The sequence below is a fragment of the Bombina bombina genome, chromosome 12, assembly GCF_027579735.1.
Source record: "Bombina bombina isolate aBomBom1 chromosome 12, aBomBom1.pri, whole genome shotgun sequence".
Lineage (NCBI taxonomy): Eukaryota > Metazoa > Chordata > Amphibia > Anura > Bombinatoridae > Bombina > Bombina bombina.
The window spans coordinates 50,907,380-50,932,067 of NC_069510.1; the positions used below are offsets into that span (position 1 = coordinate 50,907,380).

Genomic DNA, 24,688 nt, shown 5'->3' on the forward strand with positions numbered 1-24,688 from the left:
TTTTTTTTAAACTCAGGTAACAGAATAAAGTGACTGACTACAGCCTTATAAAATCGTATAAAAAGGGACATAAGGTTTTTAATGGGGTTTCCCACATATAAAAGCACCTATACATGAAAACATTTTTTTTGCACTAATCTATAGCAACATCAGTTTAAAGTGAGCTTTAAATTACCCTTAAATGAACGATCCATAGGGATTGTTTGCTCCTCAGTGGATGAGATGACCTTTCAAAACAGCTAAAATGTACAAAATAATAAAAAAAATATCCAAGACATTTTTAGATATAAAAAGGACATACTGGGATAACAAGTCCTAAATTCTGTAGGTAAAGTACTCAGTGAGACAAAGTGAAGAAGGATAACAAACTTTATTTTACAATTTTCTTTCAGAAGGGATTTTGAGAATTATACAAATAGAAGGAACAAAAAAAAAAAAAGCTTTGAGCCCCAAATCTATTCCACACCCTTCTATTAGCTGAAATAAAAAGCAGCACCGGCTTGCATGTGGGCACAAAAAAAAAATATACATAAAAACAAAACAAGACTGCTCATAAATAATTTCTCTGGTAATCCTGCTGTTCGGTTGGGTGTCAAGTTAGCCGTGACTTTTTCACCACAAAAAAAAAAGAAGTCTCTTTACAGCAAGATCTGTGTTCTAATTAATCCCTGTCAGAACAGTCCATAACCCCTTTGTGTTTAGCTTGGCAACGCAGAAAGATCCTGTTTGATCTGCAAGCAAATCGTCCAGGTGAGATCAGTCGGGGACCACTGATTTCGAGGCTTTGTTTTCAATTCTTTTTCGGAAGCGCTTCGAGGGGTTTTCCAATATCCCGTCCTCTCAACTTCAGGCCTGGAAGACAACCCGCCGCACATGAGCACAAATTATATAGAACACAGTTCTTTGAAAGTCAAAAGACAGTATTGCTTACAGACCCAAACAATGTATAAGATGACTGATACTTTCAACAATTTAAATTGTTTAAAAAATGTGTTTATTCTCTAAATGACTGATGTCCTCAGCATGCAGGGCAAACAGATATGTCATCCTCTGCACTAAAGCCATTTCCTGTCCTCCATTGGAGATATCTAATATATAAAATATCCAAAACATCCCCCCTACATTTGACACAGGGTCCGAAAGCAAGTCATGTATAATGAGAAATTGCCACAAAACCAGAAAGTACTCACTTACTGATTTTGGTGAAGGGAAAGGGGGAGCGGCGTTTGCAAATCCAAATATCATCCCACACACCACCACATGGGACATACAACCCCTAATTTAATGAAAGGGACTGCATTCAAATGTCTTATTCCATGGCACTAAGATACAGATAACCCCCCCCCCCCTCAGCAACACTAATTAGAAGGGGCTATAACAGAGCCATATCTTCTCTTGATTAAGATAAGGAACAAGTGACTTGAAATTTAAAAAGAACATAACACATGCATGCGAGCATGAGATGCCTTATACTCCTTTAGATAGAGGAAATAGAAATCACGTCTACCAGATGACATGAGGAGTTCTAGGCTCTAAGAGATCTTATCACCCCAATTTAAAGGGACCCTCAGGTTAAATTAAATTTTCATGATTCAGATACAGCATGTAATTTTAAACAACTTTCCAATTTACTTCCATTAAAAAAAATGTGCACAGTCTGTTATATTTACACTTTTTGAGTCACCAGATCCTACTGAGCATGTGCAAGAATTTACAGACTATACGTATATGCATTTGTGATTGGCTGATTGCTATCACATGGTACAAGGGGAGTGGAAATATACATAACTTTAAAATTTGTTATAAAAAAAAAAAAATCTACTACTCATTTGAAGTTCAGACTAAGTGCTATTGCATTATCTTGCATTTGTTGATTATGCAAATCTAATGTGTTGACTGGTCCTTTAAGTACCAAATATAGTATGTGATCTCTCTTTTGAAAGAGGAGGGTCTTCATAGAGTAATCATGGAAAAATCATCTATAGTATTTTGCTGTGGTGTTGCAATAACACTTTAAGATGTTTTGCTTTGGTATAATAAAAGTTTGGGCAGCAGTAATAGAATACATACACCATTAAAATGAGTACCCCCTCTGAGTGGTTTAAAAATGTCTCCTTCTTATGCATTTTCGCATCAAGTGCAATACAGTGCCAAATAAAATATAAACATTACATTAAAATTACCAATTTATACTGGCCCTGAGATATTTTAGGGTAGTGTGTTTAAAAACCCATAATTTTATATGCATCCCTTTAAATAGAAATTAAACATTTGTTTTGCAATTCAGACAGAGCATACAATTTTAAAAAGGTTTCCAATATCAAATTTGCTTCACTTCCATAGTATTTTTTGTTGAATAGATTCTATGTAAGTGTTAGGTGCACTACAAAGCAGGAAATAATGCTGTCATCTAGTGCTCCTGAGCTTATGGCCCTGTTTTTCAATAAAAGATACCACGAGAACGAAGAAAATGTAATAGAAGTAAATTACAAAGTTGCTTAAAGGAATGATCTAGTCAGAATTGAACTTTCATGATTCAGATAGAGCATGCAATTTTAAGCAACTTTCTAATTTACTCCTATTATCAGTTTTTTTCTCTTGGTACCCTTATTTGAATGTAAGCTTAGGAGCTGGCCTATTTTTAGTTCAGCACCTGGGTAACGCTTGTTGATTGGTGGCTACATTTAGACACCAATCATAAAGTGCTACCCAGGTGCTGAACCAAAAACGGGCCTGCTCCTATGCTTACCTTCCTGCTTTTTCAAATAAAGATACCAAGAGAACAAAGAAAATTTGATTATAGGCGTAAATTAGAAAGTTGCTTAAAATTTCATGCGCTATCTGAATCATAAAAGTTTAGATTTTGAGTAGACTATTCCTTTAAAACTTGCATGTGTTATGTAAATCATGAAAGAAGAAAAAAAAAAAATTGGGGCATCAATATCCTTTTTAAGCTTCTGAGACATTGATTTGCAGCCCTCAAACCTAAGAAAGTTGGCCATCCCTAATTTATACAATAGAAAAAAAAAAACATAATTTATGCTTACCTGATAAATTCCTTTCTCCTGTAGTGTAGTCAGTCCATGGGTCATCATTACTTATGGGATATTAACTCCTCCCCAACAGGAAGTGCAAGAGGATCACCCAAGCAGAGCTGCTATATAGCTCCTCCCCTCTACGTCACACCCAGTCATTCGACCGAGAACCAAACGAGAAAGGAGAAACTATAGGGTGCAGTGGTGACTGGAGTATAATTAAAAAATTTAGACCTGCCTTAAAAAACAGGGCGGGCCGTGGACTGACTACACTACAGGAGAAAGGAATTTATCAGGTAAGCATAAATTATGTTTTCTCCTGTTAAGTGTAGTCAGTCCACGGGTCATCATTACTTATGGGATACCAATACCAAAGCTAAGTACACGGATGACGGGAGGGACAGGCAGGATCTCTATACGGAAGGAACCACTGCCTGAAGAACCTGTCTCCCAAAAACAGCCTCCGAAGAAGCAAAAGTGTCAAATTTGGAAAATTTGGAAAAAGTATGAAGAGAAGACCAAGTTGCAGCCTTGCAAATCTGTTCAGAGGCCTCGTTCTTAAAGGCCCAAGTGGAAGCCACAGCTCTAGTAGAATGAGCTGTAATCCTTTCAGGAGGTTGCTGTCCAGCAGTCTCATAGGCTAAGCGTATTATGCTACGGAGCCAAAAGGATAGAGAGGTAGCAGATGCTTTTTGACCTCTCCTCTGTCCAGAATAAACGACAAACAGGGAAGAAGTTTGTCAAATCTTTAGTTGCCTGTAAATAAAATTTCAGGGCACGGACTACATCTAGATTGTGCAGAAGTCGTTCCTTCTTTGAAGAAGGGTTAGGACACAATGATGGAACAACAATCTCTTGATTGATATTCTTGTTAGCGACTACCTTAGGTAAGAACCCAGGTTTAGTGCGCAGAACTACCTTATCTGAATGAAAAATCAGATACGGAGAATCACAATGTAAGGCTGATAATTCAGAGACTCTACGAGCCGAGGAAATAGCCATTAAAAACAGAACTTTCCAAGATAACAGCTTGATATCAATGGAGTGAAGGGGTTCAAACGGAACACCCTGTAAAACGTTAAGAACTAAGTTTAAGCTCCACGGCGGAGCAACAGATTTAAACACAGGCTTAATCCTGGCCAAAGCCTGAACGTCTGGAACTTCTGACAGACGCTTGTGTAAAAGGATGGACAGAGCTGAGATCTGTCCCTTTAACGAACTAGCAGATAAACCCTTTTCTAAACCTTCTTGTAGAAAAGACAATATCCTAGGAATCCTAACCTTACTCCATGAGTAACCCTTGGATTCGCACCAGTGTAAGTATTTACGCCATATCTTATGGTAAATTTTCCTGGTAACAGGTTTCCTAGCCTGTATTAATGTATCAATTACTGGCTCCGAAAATCCACGCTTTGATAAAATTAAGCGTTCAATTTCCATGCAGTCAGCTTCAGAGAAATTAGATTTTGATGTTTGAAAGGACCCTGAATTAGAAGGTCCTGTCTCAGAGGCAGAGACCAAGGTGGACAGGATGACATGTCCACTAGATCTGCATACCAGGTCCTGCGTGGCCACGCAGGCGCTATTAGAATCACTGATGCTTTCTCCTGTTTGATCCTGGCAATCAAACGAGGAAGCATCGGGAAGGGTGGAAACACATAAGCCATCCTGAAGGTCCAAGGTGCTGTCAAGGCATCTATCAGGACCGCTCCCGGGTCCCTGGACCTGGACCCGTAACGAGGAAGCTTGGCGTTCCGGCGAGACGCCATGAGATCCATATCTGGTTTGCCCCAACGTCGAAGTATTTCGGCAAAGACCTCCGGATGAAGTTCCCACTCCCCCGGATGAAAAGTCTGGCGACTTAGGAAATCCGCCTCCCAGTTGTCCACTCCTGGGATGTGGATCGCTGACAGGTGGCAAGAGTGAGACTCTGCCCAGCGAATTATCTTTGATACTTCCATCATCGCTAAGGAACTTCTTGTCCCTCCCTGATGGTTGATGTAAGCCACAGTCGTGATGTTGTCCGACTGAAACCTGATAAACCTCAGAGTTGCTAACTGAGGCCAAGCCAGAAGGGCATTGAGAACTGCTCTCAATTCCAGAATGTTTATTGGAAGGAGACTCTCCTCTTGAGTCCATGATCCCTGAGCCTTCAGGGAATTCCAGACAGCGCCCCAACCTAGTAGGCTGGCGTCTGTAGTTACAATTGTCCAGCCTGGCCTGCTGAAGGGCATCCCCCTGGACAGATGTGGCCGAGAAAGCCACCATAGAAGAGAATCTCTGGTCTCCTGATCCAGATTCAGCGTAGGGGACAAATCTGAGTAATCCCCATTCCACTGACTTAGCATGCACAATTGCAGCGGTCTGAGGTGCAGGCGTGCAAAAGGTACTATGTCCATTGCCGCTACCATTAAGCCGATTACCTCCATGCATTGAGCCACTGACGGGTGTTGAATGGAATGAAGGGCACGGCAAGCATTTAGAAGCTTTGTTAACCTGTCCTCTGTCAGGTAAATTTTCATTTCTACAGAATCTATAAGAGTCCCCAAGAAGGGAACTCTTGTGAGTGGTAAGAGAGAACTCTTCTCCTCGTTTACTTTCCACCCATGTGATCTTAGAAATGCCAGTACTAACTCTGTATGAGACTTGGCAATTTGAAAGCTTGACGCTTGAATCAGAATGTCGTCTAGGTACGGAGCTACCGAAATTCCTCGCGGTCTTAGTACCGCCAGAAGAGAGCCCAGAACCTTTGTAAAGATTCTTGGAGCCATAGCCAACCCGAAGGGAAGAGCTACAAACTGGTAATGCTTGTCTAGGAAGGCAAACCTTAGATACCGGTAATGTTCTCTGTGAATCGGTATGTGAAGATAAGCATCCTTTAAATCCACTGTGGTCATGTACTGACCTCTTTGGATCATGGGTAAGATTGTCCGAATAGTTTCCATCTTGAATGATGGAACTCTGAGGAATTTGTTTAGGATCTTTAAATCCAATATTGGTCTGAAGGTTCCCTCTTTTTTGGGAACCACAAACAGATTTGAGTAAAACCCTTGTCAGTGTTCCGACCGCGGAACTGGATGGATCACTCCCATTAGTAAAAGGTCTTGTACACAGCATAGAAACGCCTCTTTCTTTATCTGGTTTGTTGACAACCTGGAAAGGTGAAATCTCCCTTGTGGGGGAGAAGCTTTGAAGTCCAGAAGATATCCCTGAGATATGATCTCCAACGCCCAGGGATCCTGGACATCTCTTGCCCAAGCCTGGGCGAAGAGAGAGAGTCTGCCCCCCACCAGATCCGTTACCGGATCGGGGGCCCTCACTTCATGCTGTCTTAGGGGCAGCAGCAGGCTTTCTGGCCAGCTTGCCCTTGTTCCAGGCCTGGTTAGGTTTCCAGCCCTGTCTGTAGCGAGCAACAGCTCCTTCCTGTTTTGGAGCAGAGGAAGTTGAAGCTGCTCCTGCCTTGAAATTACGAAAGGCACGAAAATTAGACTGTCTAGCCCTGGGTTTGGCTCTGTCTTGAGGCAGGGCATGGCCTTTACCTCCCGTAATATCAGCGATAATTTCTTTCAAACCGGGCCCGAATAAAGTCTGCCCCTTGAAAGGTATGTTAAGTAGTTTCGATTTAGAAGTTACATCAGCTGACCAGGATTTTAGCCACAGCGCTCTGCGTGCCTGAATGGCGAATCCGGAATTCTTAGCCGTAAGTTTAGTTAAATGTACTACGGCATCAGAAATAAATGAATTAGCTAGCTTAAGGGTTTTAAGCTTAAGTGAAATCTCATCTAATGTCGCTGAGTCAAGGGTGTCTTCCAGAGACTCAAACCAAAATGCTGCCGCAGCCGTGACAGGCGCAATGCATGCAAGGGGTTGTAATATAAAACCTTGTTGAACAAACATTTTCTTAAGGTAACCCTCTAACTTTTTATCCATTGGATCTGAAAAGGCACAGCTATCCTCCACCGGGATAGTGGTACGCTTAGCTAAAGTAGAAACTGCTCCCTCCACCTTAGGGACCGTTTGCCATAAGTCCCGTGTGGTGGCGTCTATTGGAAACATTTTTCTGAATATAGGAGGGGGTGAGAAAGGCACACCGGGTCTGTCCCACTCCTTAGTAATAATTTCAGTAAGTCTCTTAGGTATAGGAAAAACGTCAGTACTCGTTGGTACCGCAAAATATTTATCCAACCTACACATTTTCTCTGGGATTGCAACTGTGTTACAATCATTCAGAGCCGCTAACACCTCCCCTAACAATACACTGAGGTTTTCCAGCTTAAACTTAAAATTTGAAATGTCTGAATCCAGTTTATTTGGATCAGATCCGTCACCCGCAGAATGAAGCTCTCCGTCCTCATGCTCTGCAAATTGTGACGCAGTATCAGACATGGCCCTAGCATTATCAGTATACTCTGTTCTCATCCCAGAGTGATCTCGTTTACCTCTAAGTTCTGGTAATTTAGACAAAACTTCAGTCATAACATTAGCCATGTCTTGTAAAGTGATTTGTAATGGCCGCCCTGATGTACTTGGCGTTACAATATCACGCACCTCCTGAGCGGGAGATGCAGGTACTGACACGTGAGGCAAGTTAGTCGGCATAACTTCCCCCTCGTTGTCTGGTGAATGTTGCTTAATATGTACAGATTGACTTTTATTTAAAGTAGCATCAATGCAATTAGTACATAAATTTCTATTGGGCTCCACCTTGGCTTTTGAACATATTGCACAAAGAGATTCCTCTGTGTCAGACATGTTTAAACAAACTAGCAATTAGACTAGCAAGCTTGGAAATACTTTTCAACTAAATTTACAAGCAATATGTAAAAACGTTACTGTGCCTTTAAGAAGCACACCAAAAAACTGACACAGTTGAATAAAAAATGAACCGGATTAGTTTAGCAAAGGATTGCACACATTAGCAATGGATGATTAACCCTTAATATCAGAAAAAACGTATAACAATTGACAATATAAGCGTTTTTATCACAGTCAAGCACAGTCTCACAGGTCTGCTGTGAGTGATTACCTCCCTCAAAACTAGTTTTGAAGACCCCTGAGCTCTGTGGAGACGTCCTGGATCATGCAGGGAGAAAAAGACAGACTGTGACTGAATTTCTGATGCGTAGTAAAAGCGCCAAAATAGGCCCATCCCACTCACACTACAACAGTGAGGGAAGCTCAGTAAACTGTTTTAATTTAAAACAAACGACAGCCATGTGGAAACTAAAGCCCAAAACAATTTTCACCAAGTACCTCAGATAATTAAACGATTTAACATGCCAGTAAACGTTTAAAATCTAATATATGAAATGTCATAAAAAAGCCTGCTGCTAGTCGCTCACACTGCAAGTTAGGCTAAAAGTTATATGCATATAGTATTTTCCCAGTGAAGTGCCATTCCCCAGAAATACTTAAGTGTAAACATATATACATGTCAGCCTGATACCAGTTGCTACTACTGCATTTAAGGCTGTACTTACATTATATAGGTATTAGCAGTATTTTCAAAGTCAATTCCATTCCTTAGAAAAACAGAATTTATGTTTACCTGATAAATTTCTTTCTCCAACGGTGTGTCCGGTCCACGGCGTCATCCTTACTTGTGGGATATTCTCTTCCCCAACAGGAAATGGCAAAGAGCCCAGCAAAGCTGGTCACATGATCCCTCCTAGGCTCCGCCTACCCCAGTCATTCGACCGACGTTAAGGAGGAATATTTGCATAGGAGAAACCATATGGTACCGTGGTGACTGTAGTTAAAGAAAATAAAATATCAGACCTGATTAAAAAAACCAGGGCGGGCCGTGGACCGGACACACCGTTGGAGAAAGAAATTTATCAGGTAAACATAAATTCTGTTTTCTCCAACATAGGTGTGTCCGGTCCACGGCGTCATCCTTACTTGTGGGAACCAATACCAAAGCTTTAGGACACGGATGAAGGGAGGGAGCAAATCAGGTCACCTAAATGGAAGGCACCACGGCTTGCAAAACCTTTCTCCCAAAAATAGCCTCAGAAGAAGCAAAAGTATCAAACTTGTAAAATTTGGTAAAAGTGTGCAGTGAAGACCAAGTCGCTGCCCTACATATCTGATCAACAGAAGCCTCGTTCTTGAAGGCCCATGTGGAAGCCACAGCCCTAGTGGAATGAGCTGTGATTCTTTCGGGAGGCTGCCGTCCGGCAGTCTCGTAAGCCAATCTGATGATGCTTTTAATCCAAAAAGAGAGAGAGGTAGAAGTTGCTTTTTGACCTCTCCTTTTACCTGAATAAACAACAAACAAGGAAGATGTTTGTCTAAAATCCTTTGTAGCATCTAAATAGAATTTTAGAGCGCGAACAACATCCAAATTGTGCAACAAACGTTCCTTCTTTGAAACTGGTTTTGGACACAGAGAAGGTACGATAATCTCCTGGTTAATGTTTTTGTTAGAAACAACTTTTGGAAGAAAACCAGGTTTAGTACGTAAAACCACCTTATCTGCATGGAACACCAGATAAGGAGGAGAACACTGCAGAGCAGATAATTCTGAGACTCTTCTAGCAGAAGAAATCGCAACTAAAAACAAAACTTTCCAAGATAATAACTTAATATCAACGGAATGTAAGGGTTCAAACGGAACCCCCTGAAGAACTGAAAGAACTAAATTGAGACTCCAAGGAGGAGTCAAAGGTTTGTAAACAGGCTTGATTCTAACCAGAGCCTGAACAAAGGCTTGAACATCTGGCACAGCTGCCAGCTTTTTGTGAAGTAATACCGACAAGGCAGAAATCTGTCCCTTCAGGGAACTTGCAGATAATCCTTTTTCCAATCCTTCTTGAAGGAAGGATAGAATCCTAGGAATCTTAACCTTGTCCCAAGGGAATCCTTTAGATTCACACCAACAGATATATTTTTTCCAAATTTTGTGGTAAATCTTTCTAGTCACAGGCTTTCTGGCCTGAACAAGAGTATCGATCACAGAATCTGAGAATCCTCGCTTCGATAAAATCAAGCGTTCAATCTCCAAGCAGTCAGCTGGAGTGAAACCAGATTCGGATGTTCGAACGGACCCTGAACAAGAAGGTCTCGTCTCAAAGGTAGCTTCCAAGGTGGAGCCGATGACATATTCACCAGATCTGCATACCAAGTCCTGCGTGGCCACGCAGGAGCTATCAAGATCACCGACGCCCTCTCCTGCTTGATCCTGGCTATCAGCCTGGGGATGAGAGGAAATGGCGGGAACACATAAGCTAGTTTGAAGGTCCAAGGTGCTACTAGTGCATCCACTAGAGCCGCCTTGGGATCCCTGGATCTGGCCCCGTAACAAGGAACTTTGAAGTTCTGACGAGAGGCCATCAGATCCATGTCTGGAATGCCCCACAGGTGAGTGACTTGGGCAAAGATTTCCGGATGGAGTTCCCACTCCCCCGGATGCAATGTCTGACGACTCAGAAAATCCGCTTCCCAATTTTCCACTCCTGGGATGTGGATAGCAGACAGGTGGCAGGAGTGAGACTCCGCCCAAAGAATAATTTTGGTTACTTCTTCCATCGCTAGGGAACTCCTTGTTCCCCCCTGATGGTTGATGTACGCAACAGTCGTCATGTTGTCTGATTGAAACCGTATGAACCTGGTCCTCGCAAGCTGGGGCCAGGCCTGGAGCGCATTGAATATCGCTCTCAGTTCCAGAATATTTATCGGTAGAAGAGATTCTTCCCGAGACCAAAGACCCTGAGCTTTCAGGGATCCCCAGACCGCGCCCCAGCCTATCAGACTGGCGTCGGTCGTGACAATGACCCACTCTGGTCTGTGGAACATCATCCCTTGAGACAGATTGTCCAGGGACAGCCACCAACGGAGTGAGTCTCTGGTCCTCTGATTTACTTGTATCTTCGGAGACAAGTCTGTATAGTCCCCATTCCACTGACTGAGCATGCACAGTTGTAATGGTCTTAGATGAATGCGCGCAAAAGGAACTATGTCCATCGCCGCCACCATCAACCCGATCACTTCCATGCACTGAGCTATGGAAGGAAGAGGAACGGAATGAAGTATCCGACAAGAGTCCAGAAGCTTTGTTTTTCTGGCCTCTGTTAGAAAGATCCTCATTTCTAAGGAGTCTATAATTGTTCCCAAGAAGGGAACCCTTGTTGACGGGGATAGAGAACTCTTTTCCACGTTCACTTTCCAGCCGTGAGATCTGAGAAAGGCCAGGACAATGTCCGTGTGAGCCTTTGCTTGAGGAAGGGACGACGCTTGAATCAGAATGTCGTCCAGGTAAGGTACTACTGCAATGCCCCTTGGTCTTAGCACCGCTAGAAGGGACCCTAGTACCTTTGTGAAAATCCTTGGAGCAGTGGCTAATCCGAAAGGAAGCGCCACGAACTGGTAATGTTTGTCCAGGAATGCAAACCTTAGGAACCGATGATGTTCCTTGTGGATAGGAATATGTAGATACGCATCCTTTAAATCCACCGTGGTCATAAATTGACCTTCCTGGATGGAAGGAAGGATAGTTCGAATGGTTTCCATCTTGAACGATGGGACCTTGAGAAATTTGTTTAAGATCTTGAGATCTAGGATTGGTCTGAACGTTCCCTCTTTTTTGGGAACTATGAACAGATTGGAGTAGAACCCCATCCCTTGTTCTCTTAATGGAACAGGATGAATCACTCCCATTTTTAACAGGTCTTCTACACAATGTAAGAACGCCTGTCTTTTTATGTGGTCTGAAGACAACTGCGACTTGTGGAACCTCCCCCTTGGGGGAAGTCCCTTGAATTCCAGAAGATAACCCTGGGAGACTATTTCTAGCGCCCAAGGATCCAGAACATCTCTTGCCCAAGCCTGAGCGAAGAGAGAGAGTCTGCCCCCCACCAGATCCGGTCCCGGATCGGGGGCCAATATTTCATGCTGTCTTGGTAGCAGTGGCAGGTTTCTTGGCCTGCTTTCCCTTGTTCCAGCCTTGCATTGGTCTCCAAGCTGGCTTGGCCTGAGAAGTATTACCCTCTTGCTTAGAGGACGTAGCACCTTGGGCTGGTCCGTTTTTACGAAAGGGACGAAAATTAGGTCTATTTTTTGCCTTGAAGGGCCGATCCTGAGGAAGGGCGTGGCCCTTACCCCCAGTGATATCAGAGATAATCTCTTTCAAGTCAGGACCAAACAGCGTTTTCCCCTTGAAAGGAATGTTTAGTAGCTTGTTCTTGGAAGACGCATCAGCCGACCAAGATTTCAACCAAAGCGCTCTGCGCGCCACAATAGCAAACCCAGAGTTCTTAGCCGCTAACTTAGCCAATTGCAAAGAGGCGTCTAGAGTGAAAGAATTAGCCAATTTGAGAGCATTGATTCTGTCCATAATCTCCTCATAAGGAGGAGAGTCACTATCGAGCACCTTAAGCAGTTCATCAAACCAGAAATATGCGGCTGTAGTGACAGGGACAATGCATGAAATGGGTTGTAGAAGGTAACCCTGCTGAACAAACATCTTTTTAAGCAAACCTTCTAATTTTTTATCCATAGGATCTTTGAAAGCACAACTATCCTCTATGGGAATAGTGGTGCGTTTGTTTAAAGTAGAAACCGCTCCCTCGACCTTGGGGACTGACTGCCATAAGTCCTTTCTGGGGTCGACCATAGGAAACAATTTTTTAAATATGGGGGGAGGGACGAAAGGAATACCGGGCCTTTCCCATTCTTTATTAACAATGTCCGCCACCCGCTTGGGTATAGGAAAAGCTTCTGGGAGCCCCGGCACCTCTAGGAACTTGTCCATTTTACATAGTTTCTCTGGGATGACTAAATTTTCACAATCATCCAGAGTGGATAATACCTCCTTAAGCAAAATGCGGAGATGTTCCAATTTAAATTTAAATGTAATCACATCAGATTCAGCCTGCTGAGAAATGTTCCCTAAATCAGTAATTTCTCCCTCAGACAAAACCTCCCTGGCCCCCTCAGATTGGGTTAGGGGCCCTTCAGAGATATTAATATCAGCGTCGTCATGCTCTTCAGTAACTAAAACAGAGCAGCCACGCTTACGCTGACAAGGGTTCATTTTGGCTAAAATGTTTTTGACAGAATTATCCATTACAGCCGTTAATTGTTGCATAGTAAGGAGTATTGGCGCGCTAGATGTACTAGGGGCCTCCTGAGTGGGCAAGACTCGTGTAGACGAAGGAGGGAATGATGCAGTACCATGCTTACTCCCCTCACTTGAGGAATCATCTTGGGCATCATTGTCATTATCACATAAATCACATTTATTTAAATGAATAGGAATTCTGGCTTCCCCACATTCAGAACACAGTCTATCTGGTAGTTCAGACATGTTAAACAGGCATAAACTTGATCAGAAAGTACAAAAAAAGTTTTAAAATAAAACCGTTACTGTCACTTTAAATTTTAAACTGAACACACTTTATTACTGCAATTGCGAAAAAACATGAAGGAATTGTTCAAAATTCACCAAATTTTCACCACAGCGTCTTAAAGCCTTGAAAATATTGCACACCAATTTTGGAAGCTTTAACCCTTAAAATAACGGAACCGGAGCCGTTTTAAGCTTTAAACCCCTTTACAGTCCCTGGTATCTGCTTTGCTGAGACCCAACCAAACCCAAAGGGGAATACGATACCAAATGACGCCTTCAGAAGTCTTTTATAAGTATCAGAGCTCCTCTCACATGCGACTGCATGCCATGCCTCTCAAAAACAAGTGCGCAACACCGGCGCGAAAATGAGACTCTGCCTATGCTTTGGGAAAGCCCCTAAAGAATAAGGAGTCTAAAACAGTGCCTGCCGATATTATTAAATCAAAATACCCAGAATAAATGATTCCTCAAGGCTAAATAAGTGTTAATATCAATCGATTTAGCCCAAAAAAAGTCTACAGTTTAAATAAGCCCTTGTGAAGCCCTTATTTACAATCGTAATAAACATGGCTTACCGGATCCCATAGGGAAAATGACAGCTTCCAGCATTACATCGTCTTGTTAGAATGTGTCATACCTCAAGCAGCAAGAGACTGCAAACTGTTCCCCCAACTGAAGTTAATTGCTCTCAACAGTCCTGTGTGGAACAGCCATGGATTTTAGTTACGGTTGCTAAAATCATTTTCCTCATACAAACAGAATTCTTCATCTCTTTTCTGTTTCTGAGTAAATAGTACGTACCAGCACTATTTGAAAATAACAAACTCTTGATTGAATAATGAAAAACTACAGTTAAACACTAAAAAACTCTAAGCCATCTCCGTGGAGATGTTGCCTGTACAACGGCAAAGAGAATGACTGGGGTAGGCGGAGCCTAGGAGGGATCATGTGACCAGCTTTGCTGGGCTCTTTGCCATTTCCTGTTGGGGAAGAGAATATCCCACAAGTAAGGATGACGCCGTGGACCGGACACACCTATGTTGGAGAAATAATATACTGCAACATACCTCTTTGCAGGTGAACCTGCCCGCTGTCCCCTGATCTGAAGTACCTTACTCCTCAGAATGGCCGAGAACAGCAAACGGATCTTAGTTACGTCCGCTAAGATCATATACAAAAACTCAGGTAGATTCTTCTTCAAATTCTGCCTGAGAAGGAAACAACACACTCTGGTGTCGTTTAAAATAACAAACTTTTGATTGAAGATATAAAAAAAACTAAGTTTAATCACCACAGTCCTCTCACACATCCTATCTATTAGTTGGGTGCAAGAGAATGACTGGGTGTGACGTAGAGGGGAGGAGCTATATAGCAGCTCTGCTTGGGTGATCCTCTTGCACTTCCTGTTGGGGAGGAGTTAATATCCCATAAGTAATGATGACCCGTGGACTGACTACACTTAACAGGAGAAATACTGACTTAGCTTCAGCATAAACAAGACAGCTGTCTTAACCTCTTCCCACTGTTAGGATGTTTCATGCTGTCCTAACTGCACTGGGCTTTAGCCATAGATGTTTCCTAAATTGGATCGAGGGCTGGAGAGCGTGCCTAGCTTTATAGGCACTCCACCCTGACCCGATCCCATGATTGAAATCACAAGATCATTCGCTGTAGATAGATAAGTCCCGGCGGGAAAGGGTTAACCATGTTTTGTGTAGCTGGGTATGTTTGCAGACAATAACTTACCAATGGCTCTTTCAATTTTGCCCATAACCTGGTTGCTGGGAATAGCTTTGCCACTTTCATAATCTGCAATAACTTGGGGCTTCTCATTAATTCTCTGAAATGAAAATAAAATATCACTCATCAAAAATTGATCTGTGACCAGTAGCTGTGCACAACCCTTTGTGAGTATTGGTTAGGATGATAAATGTAATACTAGATGCAAAGTAAGGTTGAGAAGTCTGGTCTAAAGCATTTTGAATTCATTGTAGTGGGGATAATATACCAAAAATTGGGCCACTTAGAAGCAGTTTAACAGGATCAGAAATTCTGTTGTATCAAGTAAGAAACTGAGACAGAAGCAGAATATACAGGAGGGTTTGATACTGTGCCACGTTAAACAGTTACCTGTCATAAAGGGTAAAACAGAGATAAAGACCTGACTCTTAAGATTAAAATATCCAAACAAGCTCAGAACTGTAAAAAATGTTCTATGCAGTCACACACCAGTTAAAGGGTCAACATTAAAAACATTCACTATTCAGATAGGGCATGCAATTTTAAAAAAAAACTTTCAAATTTACTTATACTATCAAATTGGCTTTGTTCTTTTGGTATCCTTTGCTAAGCTCATATCATCCTACCTAGGTTTAGTCTTCAATAGTGTGCACGTCTATAGCAGTCTACGACAGCAGTGTTTGCCACAATGTTATACATAGTTACAAACACTACTGCCAGATGTCTAAAGACACGTGCATGCTCCTGACCTCAACCAAGATTACCCGAAATAAAGGCTACTAACAGAAATAAGCAAAATCAATATAAGTAAATTGGAAAGTTGTTTAAAATGCCAGGTTCTATCCAAAGTGAGTATTTTTTTCACTTTACTGACCCTGTAAAATACAAATGGATTACACGGTTTGTTGTTTTCTAAACAATGTGTTGGATGAAAGAAAGTGTCTTACAGTGGCCAGGTCCTTCTGAGTTAGGCCTTTGGATTGTCTGCCCTGCTGGATGACTTTCCCCACTTCCAATGGTACCCTCTCATGGTGAAGCTCCTCTGTTTCTCGATCAAGCTTGGCTGTATTCTTTGTGATTGTGTGTTGCTTGTTCTGTCCAGCTGACCCTGTTCAAATAAATAAGTTTATAAACAAGTAATGATAATATAACGTGACAACACATTGCACACAAAATAGTGACACTACTTACACAGGAGTAGAATGGCCCCTATCCTTAAAAGGGACATTGTACACTAGATTTTCTTTGCATAAATGTTTTGTAGATAATCCATTTGTATAGCCCACCTGCATGTGTTTTTGTAACAATGTATAGTTTTGCTTATTTTTTTTTTTTAAAAATAACATTGTGCTGATTTTTCAGACTCCTAACCAAGCCCCACAGTGTCAGATGTATACACGTTTACAGACTCCTGTTTATGTTATCAGTCTTTTTATAGGCAGGGCAGGGTCTGTTCCTGTTTTTCCAGCCCATTTCACTGGGTGTCACAGTCTAACCTCAACAGCTTCTATGGATGTTTTTAAAAAGGTTTTATACTGGATTTTTACATCAGTATCTGACTCATCAGATTATTCTTTATATTAGTGTCTATTACATGCAGTTATATGAAAATTGGTGAACACTGTCCCTTTAAAGCAACAGATAAGTTAATTGAATAAAAAGGGACAACATTTTTCTTGACTCTAAGCACACAATTTTAAACAGCTTTGTATGCTTTGTTGGAATTAAATTGTGGGTTTATGTCCCTTTAAAGCTGGTGCAGAATACCCTTGAAAAGGGCTGAGCTCTCTCTTCCACCCTCACTGAGGAGAACTGTCTGTTTATTTTTCGAGCTTTATCTGTTTCTTTCAATCTGTATCTATCCTTATCTAGATATCCATCCATCTTGTGGCCAGACTTATCCGATGGCCATTTTTCTGTTGGAATATTATCCGTCGGACAAATGTCCGTCGGATAACAGTCCGGCCACGTGTTCAAAGTAACAATATAAAAAGCAGGGTGGATTTAATTTAAATAAAAAAAAACAGTTTAAAGCACAAGGCCAGTAAGTCTAGTTTAGTGATTTTCAAATAAAGGTTTTCATCTTCAGGACAACTTTAGTTTCCAATTATATCAGAAAATTACTGATTTAGTTACATAACATTATAGATAAATATGAAAATTTTGGAAGTGAACTATCCCTATCCCTGTACTTTATTGGAAGGGAAAAATATCCATTGCCTTAGTAACAACAATTTACATTTAATAAAGTTTTATTTTACTAAAATAACATAGGTTTCACTTTCATTTTTACTGCTTGCCCCTGCCTCCTCACATTTAGGTTTGTGCAGATTATTCCATTCCAAACAATCTTCTATTCATTGAGCTTCTTGAAACCTAGTGAAGGGTTGTTTCTGTGTACATAGAATTGCAGAGGAACAATAAGATTAAAGGGGCAGTAAAGTCTTAAGTTACATTTTCAAGATTCAGATAAAAAAACAAAAAACATGAAATTTAAACAACTTTCCAATGTATTTATATTATCTAATTTACTTGTTCTCTTGGTATCCTACCTAGGTAGAAGCAATGCAATATTGAGAGCTGGCTACAAATGTATTCCTCTTGTCATTGGCTTACCCAATGTGTCCAGCCAGCTCCCAATAGCGCATTGCTACTCCAGGCTTAAAGGATATCAAGAGAATGAAGCAAATTTGGTAATATAAGTAAATCTTAAAGTTGATTAAAATGGTAGGCTCTGAATCATAAAAAAATGTGAGGTTTATGTCCCTCTAAAAAGACCACTAAACACAGAACAATCAAATACATAACAAAAAAGACAATGCCAAAGCACTTAGTTTGAATTTCAAATGGGAGTAGCAGATTTTTTTTCGTGAAATGTCAAAGTTAGTTACATTTTCCTTCCTAATGCAATCATGTGACAGATATCAGCCCATCACAAAATGCATATACGTATATCCTGTGAATCTTGCACATGCTCAGTAGGAGCTGGATTGAATAACAGATAATGGAAGTAAACTGGAAAGTTGTTTAAAAAACAAAATGTATGCTTACCTGATAAATTATTCTTTCTTGACAGTGAAAGTCCACAAATTCATTCATTACTTTTGGCAACACCTGGCCACCAGGAGGAGGCAAAGACACCCCAGCCAAAGCTATAAGTATCCCTCCTACTTCCCCAGTAATTCAAGTCGAGAAGGAAAAGTGAAGAGAAACACTAGGGGATAGAGGTGCTGGAAGAAAAAAAAAAAAAATTATATATATATAATGAACAGCGGGGCAGGTTCATGGACTCTCACTGGCAAGAAAGAAAAGAATTTATAAGGTAAGCATAAATTGTGTCTAATGGCAGTGAGAGTCTACCAATTCATTCATTACTGTTGGAAAAAAATATCCAAGCTAAAGGACAAATCAAGGCAGGTAAACCTAAACTGAAGGCACCAATAGAAGCCTCAGATGAGACAAAAACCCATCAAAATTGTAAAACTTTGAAAATGTAATGAGGACCAAGTAGCCGCCTTACAGATCTGATCCATCGACCATAAAGGCACTGCATGAAAAGAATGAGGCTGTCGTCCCGCCTCTACATATGCCATATGGATGATACTTCTCAACCAAAAAGTAAGGAGTATTCGCAGTGGCCTTCTGACCTCTACACTTTCCAGCATACAGAACAAACAAGGAGAGGATTGTCGATAGTCATTGGTAACACTCCTGAGAAGGATTAGGACAAAAAGGCACTACAATCTCCTGATTGATATTTCACAAAGACAACCTTAGGTAAAAACCCCAACTTGGTACACAAAACAGCCTTGTCATGAAAAATAAGATAAGGGGTGGATCACACTAACGCAGATAAACAGCCAACAGAAACAAAAAAACAAACAAAAAAAAATACATCACTTTCCAGGATAAAAACTTAAAGGGACAGTTTACTCAAAAAATTTTCTCCCCTTTAATTTGTTCCCAATGATCCACTTTACCTGCTGGAGTGTATTAAATTGTTTACAAGTGGCTCCTTTATCCTTATATTGGCATTTGAAATAGTTGATTTAGCATATGGTATCCCCACCTATTCTGAAAGTTTGTGGCCGCAGGTCCCAGCTATAGATAAGCTTTGTAAACACAGCCAGTAGAAGAAATTATACTCCCAGTTGGATATAGCAGAGAAGGTAATACAATGTTGATTTTCCATTGTTCTCTCCAAGTACTGGTGATTGTTTTATGGACAGATAAAAGATAAAGAAGCAGGTATATGTATACAATGTGATACAGTAATGAGATCTGATTATACCTACAAGCTCAACCCATTTTATTAGGTTGTGGCTTCAAAACACAAAATTAAAGCTTTAATATACACAAAAAAAAAAAAAACATAAAAAGCTATTTTTCATACATTTTTTTCTCTGCAGTTGGTAAAAAAAAGCAATTGTAAACACATTAAGCGAAAAACTATTTTTCAGTATACTGTCCCTTTAATGTCAATAGAAAGCATAGGTCCAAACGGAGCCTGCTGAACAACATGCAGAACAAAGGAGAATCCAATGGGGAGAAACAGGTTTAAACACAGGCCTAATTCTAGCCAGAGCCTGAACATCTGGTAGATCAGCCAACTTCTATTGGGGCAAAACAGAAAGGAGCAGAGATCTGCCCCTTAAGGCAACTGGCCGGCAAGTCCTTCTCCAAACCTTCTTGGAGAAACAGAATACAAAAAGGACCCTAACCTTAAGCCAGGGAAAACATCACTCCTCACACCGAGAGATAAGCACGCCCCACACCTTGTGGTTAATAGGTCAAGAAACCGGCTTACGGGCCTGAATCAAAGTATCAGTAACCCTGTCAGAGAAGCCTCTCAGACAGAAATAAGTGTTCAATCTACACACAGTCAGCCTCAGAGAATCTACATTTTCGTAAAGAAACAGGACCCTGATGGAGAAGGTCCACTCGCTAAGGTAACCTCCAAGGGGGAGCAGATGACATCTTCACATGGTCTGCAAACCAAGTACTGCGTGGCCAAGCCGGAGCAATGAGAATCCCTGATGCACACTCCTGTTTGATGCGAGCGATCACTCAAGGAAAGAGAGCAATTGGAACAAAAAGATAAATTAGATAGAAGTTCCAAGGAACCTCCAACGTGTCCAGCAAGCCAGCTTGAGGATACCTCGATTTTGACTTGTATCTGGGTAGTTTGGCATTGAGACGAGAACCCATCAGATCCATCTCCGCCCCCCCCCCCAAGCTGAGAGATCTCATCTCGGCAGATACTTCCTCATGGAGAGACCATTCCCCGGGGTGAAAGGATTGTCTGCTCAGGAAGTCCGCTTCCCAACTGACCACCACGGGAATATGAATCGCTGAGATGTGACAATTGTGGGATTCTGTCCATTGAAGGAAGCAAGACACTTCTCTCATAGCTAGCAAATAAAGGAATTGGCTGTCTTAAGGGCCTTAATCCAATCCTGAAATTCCTCTGAGTTTCTACTAGAAGTATATCAGATAGATAAAGAGTCACACCAAAAGGTGGCAGCCACAGCAACAGGCGTGATACCCGCTGCCGGTTAAAAAAGAAGACACATTTGATGAAACATCCACCTTAAGTAACCCTCCATCTTTATATACATAGGGTCTCTAAAGGAATAGTTAGTTCCTCTTAGCCACGGTAGAGATAGCGCAGACCACCAAAAAAGGGAGGAATTTACGTTTTTTCCCCACTACTTGGAAATAATGTCCGCCAACCTAGCAGGGCCTGGAAAGACCTCAGGTGCCTTAGCTCTGGTTTGATAGAAAATGTCAAAATTTTGAAATCTTTTGTTCTTCAGACGGTTTAGGCTCTGGAACATCCAGGAGTAGACAAAACCTCCTTAAAGGGACATTATACACTCATTTTTTCTTTGCATAAATGTTTTGTAGATGATCTATTTATATAGCCCATAAAGTTTTTTTTTTTTAAATAAATGTATAGTTTTGCTTATTTTTAAATAACATTGCTCTGATTTTCAGACTCCTAACCAAGCCCCAAAGTTTTATGTGAATACTGTCAGCTACTTTCTCCAGCTTGCTCCTGTTTGTGTAAAGGGTCTTTTCATATGCAAAAGAAGGGGGGGGAAGTGTCTTATTTGCCACTTGCAGTGGGCTTTCCAGCTACCTTTTCAACAGAGCCAAATTGACAGCTTCTAAGTAAGTTTTTAAACTGTTTTATACTGGATTTTTATATCAGTATCTGTGCATCTTATTCTTTATAGTAGTGTCTATTACATGCAGTTATATGAAAATGAGTGTATACTGTCCCTTTAAGCAAAAAACAAAGATGTTGAAGTCTAAAACGAAAATGAACTTCCTCAGGCTCTGCAACCCTAACAAAGGAAGAGTTGGAAGAAGAGAGTTTCCATTCCGAAGCCATGCACTAGGTTAACATTCTTGGGCATAGAAATATAAACTGCTGCAAGGCTCTGTCGCCTCCCAGAAGAATTATCGTCACCAGGCATATCTGAAAGATTAACCAAGGTGGTCTCCAAGGGCCTCACCAGTCTCGTGTCAAAGGAAATGTGATTAGCTTTTCTCTTACGTTTTCCGGACGCAGGAAAAGCACTTAACGCAGCTGTAACCGCTGATTAAAGCTGTGCTGCAAAATTGACAGGGAGGCATACCACCCCCTGAGTATGCAGGGTACTGCATTTGTATTGGCAGGAGAAAGAGGGAAACGTGTCGTCATATCAGGGATAAAAAGAGTCCTGAGAAGTAGAGGGCTCTGAGGGGTTAAGGCAGTGGAAATAGACTTGGTACCTTATATTTTGAGCGAGATTGTAGGACAGAAGTCAAACAAACAGAACAAAACTGTGCAGGGGGACATACAAAAGGTCTCAGTACAGTACATGCACTTGTCAGATTGAAGGATAGGAGGAGAAATCGCCTCTGAAAACATTTAAATCTGAGAGTCTTTCATTAGTAAGGGAAAGTTTCCAACCGAAAAAACCCAATTTACTAAAACAAATAAAAATATCAGCGCCTCTGTCCCAGGCGCTGAGACCTATGCCGTAATGATCCGATTTCAGAGGAAAAGATTTGAACAACCGCCAGAATGCTAGACGGAAAAAAAAGTGTGCAGAGTGGCAAAAAAAAAAACGCCCCATAATACAAAGTTCGCAGAAACTGATAATGAAAATAAAGCAGAGAGCCCTAAAAACTACCATCATGCCGATCAGCCTCAAACATATGCCTGAAAGTCATGGTCGAAACCGGAGTACAGCCGGTTAAGAAAGCCCCTGACTGCTCGGAACCGCAAACATATCCCACTCAAAGAGATATACAAGTATAAACCCCATAGAGAGCCCTATTATGAGGGATGTCAGTGCCACACTACACAATGAAGTAGCCCTAAGTATCTCCCACTCTGATAGGAGGTAAGCAGGCCCTTATTACCCTCAGAGGTCTTCTGCTGTGGAGCAGACACTGCCTTCCGGGTCCGACAGCCTCCATTCACCATCTGACAGGGACCAGAGGATAAAGGAAAGCAGTGTAACACTGGATGCCTGGACGGGGGTTAGCATGAAGTACTGGAAGGAGGCATTGGAAGCTTCCGAGCAACATCTAGAGGCTAACTGTCCCCAAAACTCTTACTAAGAGGATTACATGGCTACTAGACATATCCCAATACTTTCTTGTAGGAAACAATCCATTAAAGGGACACTGAAACCAAATTTTTTCTTTCGCGATTCAGATAGAGCATGCAAATTTAAGCAAAATTTCAAATTTCTAAATGACTATTATCAAATTTTCTTTGTTCTCTTGCTATCTTTATTTGAAAAAGGCATCTAAGGTTTGGTTTTTTTTGGTTCAGACTTCTGGACAGTGCGTTTTTATTGGTGGATGAATTTATCCACCAATCAGCAAGGACAACCCAGTTTGTTCACCAAAAATGGGCCGGCATCTAAACTTACATTCTTGCATTTCAAATAAAGATACAAAGAGAATAAATAAAAATTGATAATAGGAGTAAATTAGAAAGTTGCTTAAAATTTCATGTTCTATCTGAATCACAAAAGAAAATGTTTGGGTTCAGTGGGATGTTATTTCACCTAACACAAATGGCTGAATTAAATTGCAAAAAATTATAAATATTACAGCCATAAATATACAGCCTCATAACTAAAAATGAATCCCAATTTCAGGATAAATAACCTTTGGATTTTAAATTTATCTTAAATAGAAAACTCTTTTGGATACATTGTTCTTGCACGGCTAGATTAAAAAGTAAGTTACAGTGGTGGATCTTTATTAGAAGTGATCAATTAGTTAAAGGGGCACTGAATCCAAATTTTCTCTTTTGTGATTCAGATAGAGCATGCAATTTTAAGCAACTTTCTAATTTACTCCTATTATTAATTTTTCTTTGTTCTCTTGCTATCTTTATTTGAAAAAGAAAGCATCTAAGCTTTTTTTTGGGTTAAGAACTCTGGACAGCACTTTTTTTTATTGGTGGATGAATTTATCCACCAATCAGCAAGAACAACAAAGGTTGTTCAACAAAAATGGGCCGGCATCTAAACTTACATTCTTGCTTTTCAAATAAAGATACCAAGAGAATGAAGACCATTTGATAATTGGAGTAAATTGGAAAGTTGCTTAAAATGTCATGCTCTATCTGAATCACGAAAGAAAAAAATTTGGGTTCAGTGTCCCTTTAATAAAAAAAAAATAAATAAAAATATTGCTCAGATTCCGGACCTGATTTTGAAACATCTCAAAGTTTACCATCACTTTAAAGCGAGGATGGGGAACCTTTGCACTCCTGATGTTTCAGAACTACACTACCCATGATGCTTAGGCACTCTGAAGTCTAATTGAACATCATGGGAAATGTAGTTCTGAAACATCTAGAGGGTCAAGGTTCCATATCCCTGCTTTAAATGGACATTATTAACACTGAGATAATATAAAATTATCACACACACTTTTTTTTTTTTTTTTTAACTCTGCAATATATTTTCATCATTTTGTCCGCTTTTCTTGTAATTCCATTCTGAAATTGTGATTTTTTTTTTTTCAGTTGCTGTTAGCAATGGAAGTGCAGAACAGTTATATTCCACATAGCCTTTGGCTGCACACTTTAGCGACCTATTTATAACTGTCTCTAATTGGCCACAGCAGAGAAGGTAACCTAAGTTACAACATGGCAGCTCCCAGTGTTTTATAGACAATCAAACTTTACACTTATAGTGTCAATATTTAAACAGCTAATGAAACTAAAAAAAACTTTTCTTAGAATGCTTCATTCTAGCATTTATTTAGTGTTTAATGTCCCTTTAAAGGGACATTCAATACTTCCCTTATTATTTGCGCTAGAAATATAAGAACCGAAGATCCGCCTGCAGTATATCCCTCCTGCCATGCCACCTTCTGTAGTAATCACTTTCGGTAACTTGTGTAATACCGGGTAAATATGGCAGCCGGACTCCCCCACCGTTACGTAGCTGCCTTCTTCTTCAAATCAGAATCCAGTCCTCGGACAGAAATTGCACGCGCGTGCAATTTCTGTCCGAGGACTGGATTCTGATTTGAAGAAGAAGGC

At 40.8% G+C, this 24,688-nt stretch overlaps 1 protein-coding gene across 1 annotated transcript in view; it reads right to left on the reverse strand.

Moving 5' to 3' along the window:
• Positions 1-351: 351 nt before the first annotated feature.
• Positions 352-24,688, reverse strand: part of EDF1 (endothelial differentiation related factor 1) — a 32,195-nt gene continuing 7,858 nt past the window's right edge. Inside the window, exons 3-5 of the mRNA XM_053696184.1 lie at positions 16,071-16,231; positions 15,130-15,223; positions 352-852 (exon numbers count right to left, since the gene is read on the reverse strand). Of these exons, the coding sequence (XP_053552159.1) occupies positions 791-852; positions 15,130-15,223; positions 16,071-16,231 (317 nt within the window). The 3' untranslated portion in view covers positions 352-790. The remainder of the gene's footprint in view (positions 853-15,129; positions 15,224-16,070; positions 16,232-24,688) is intronic.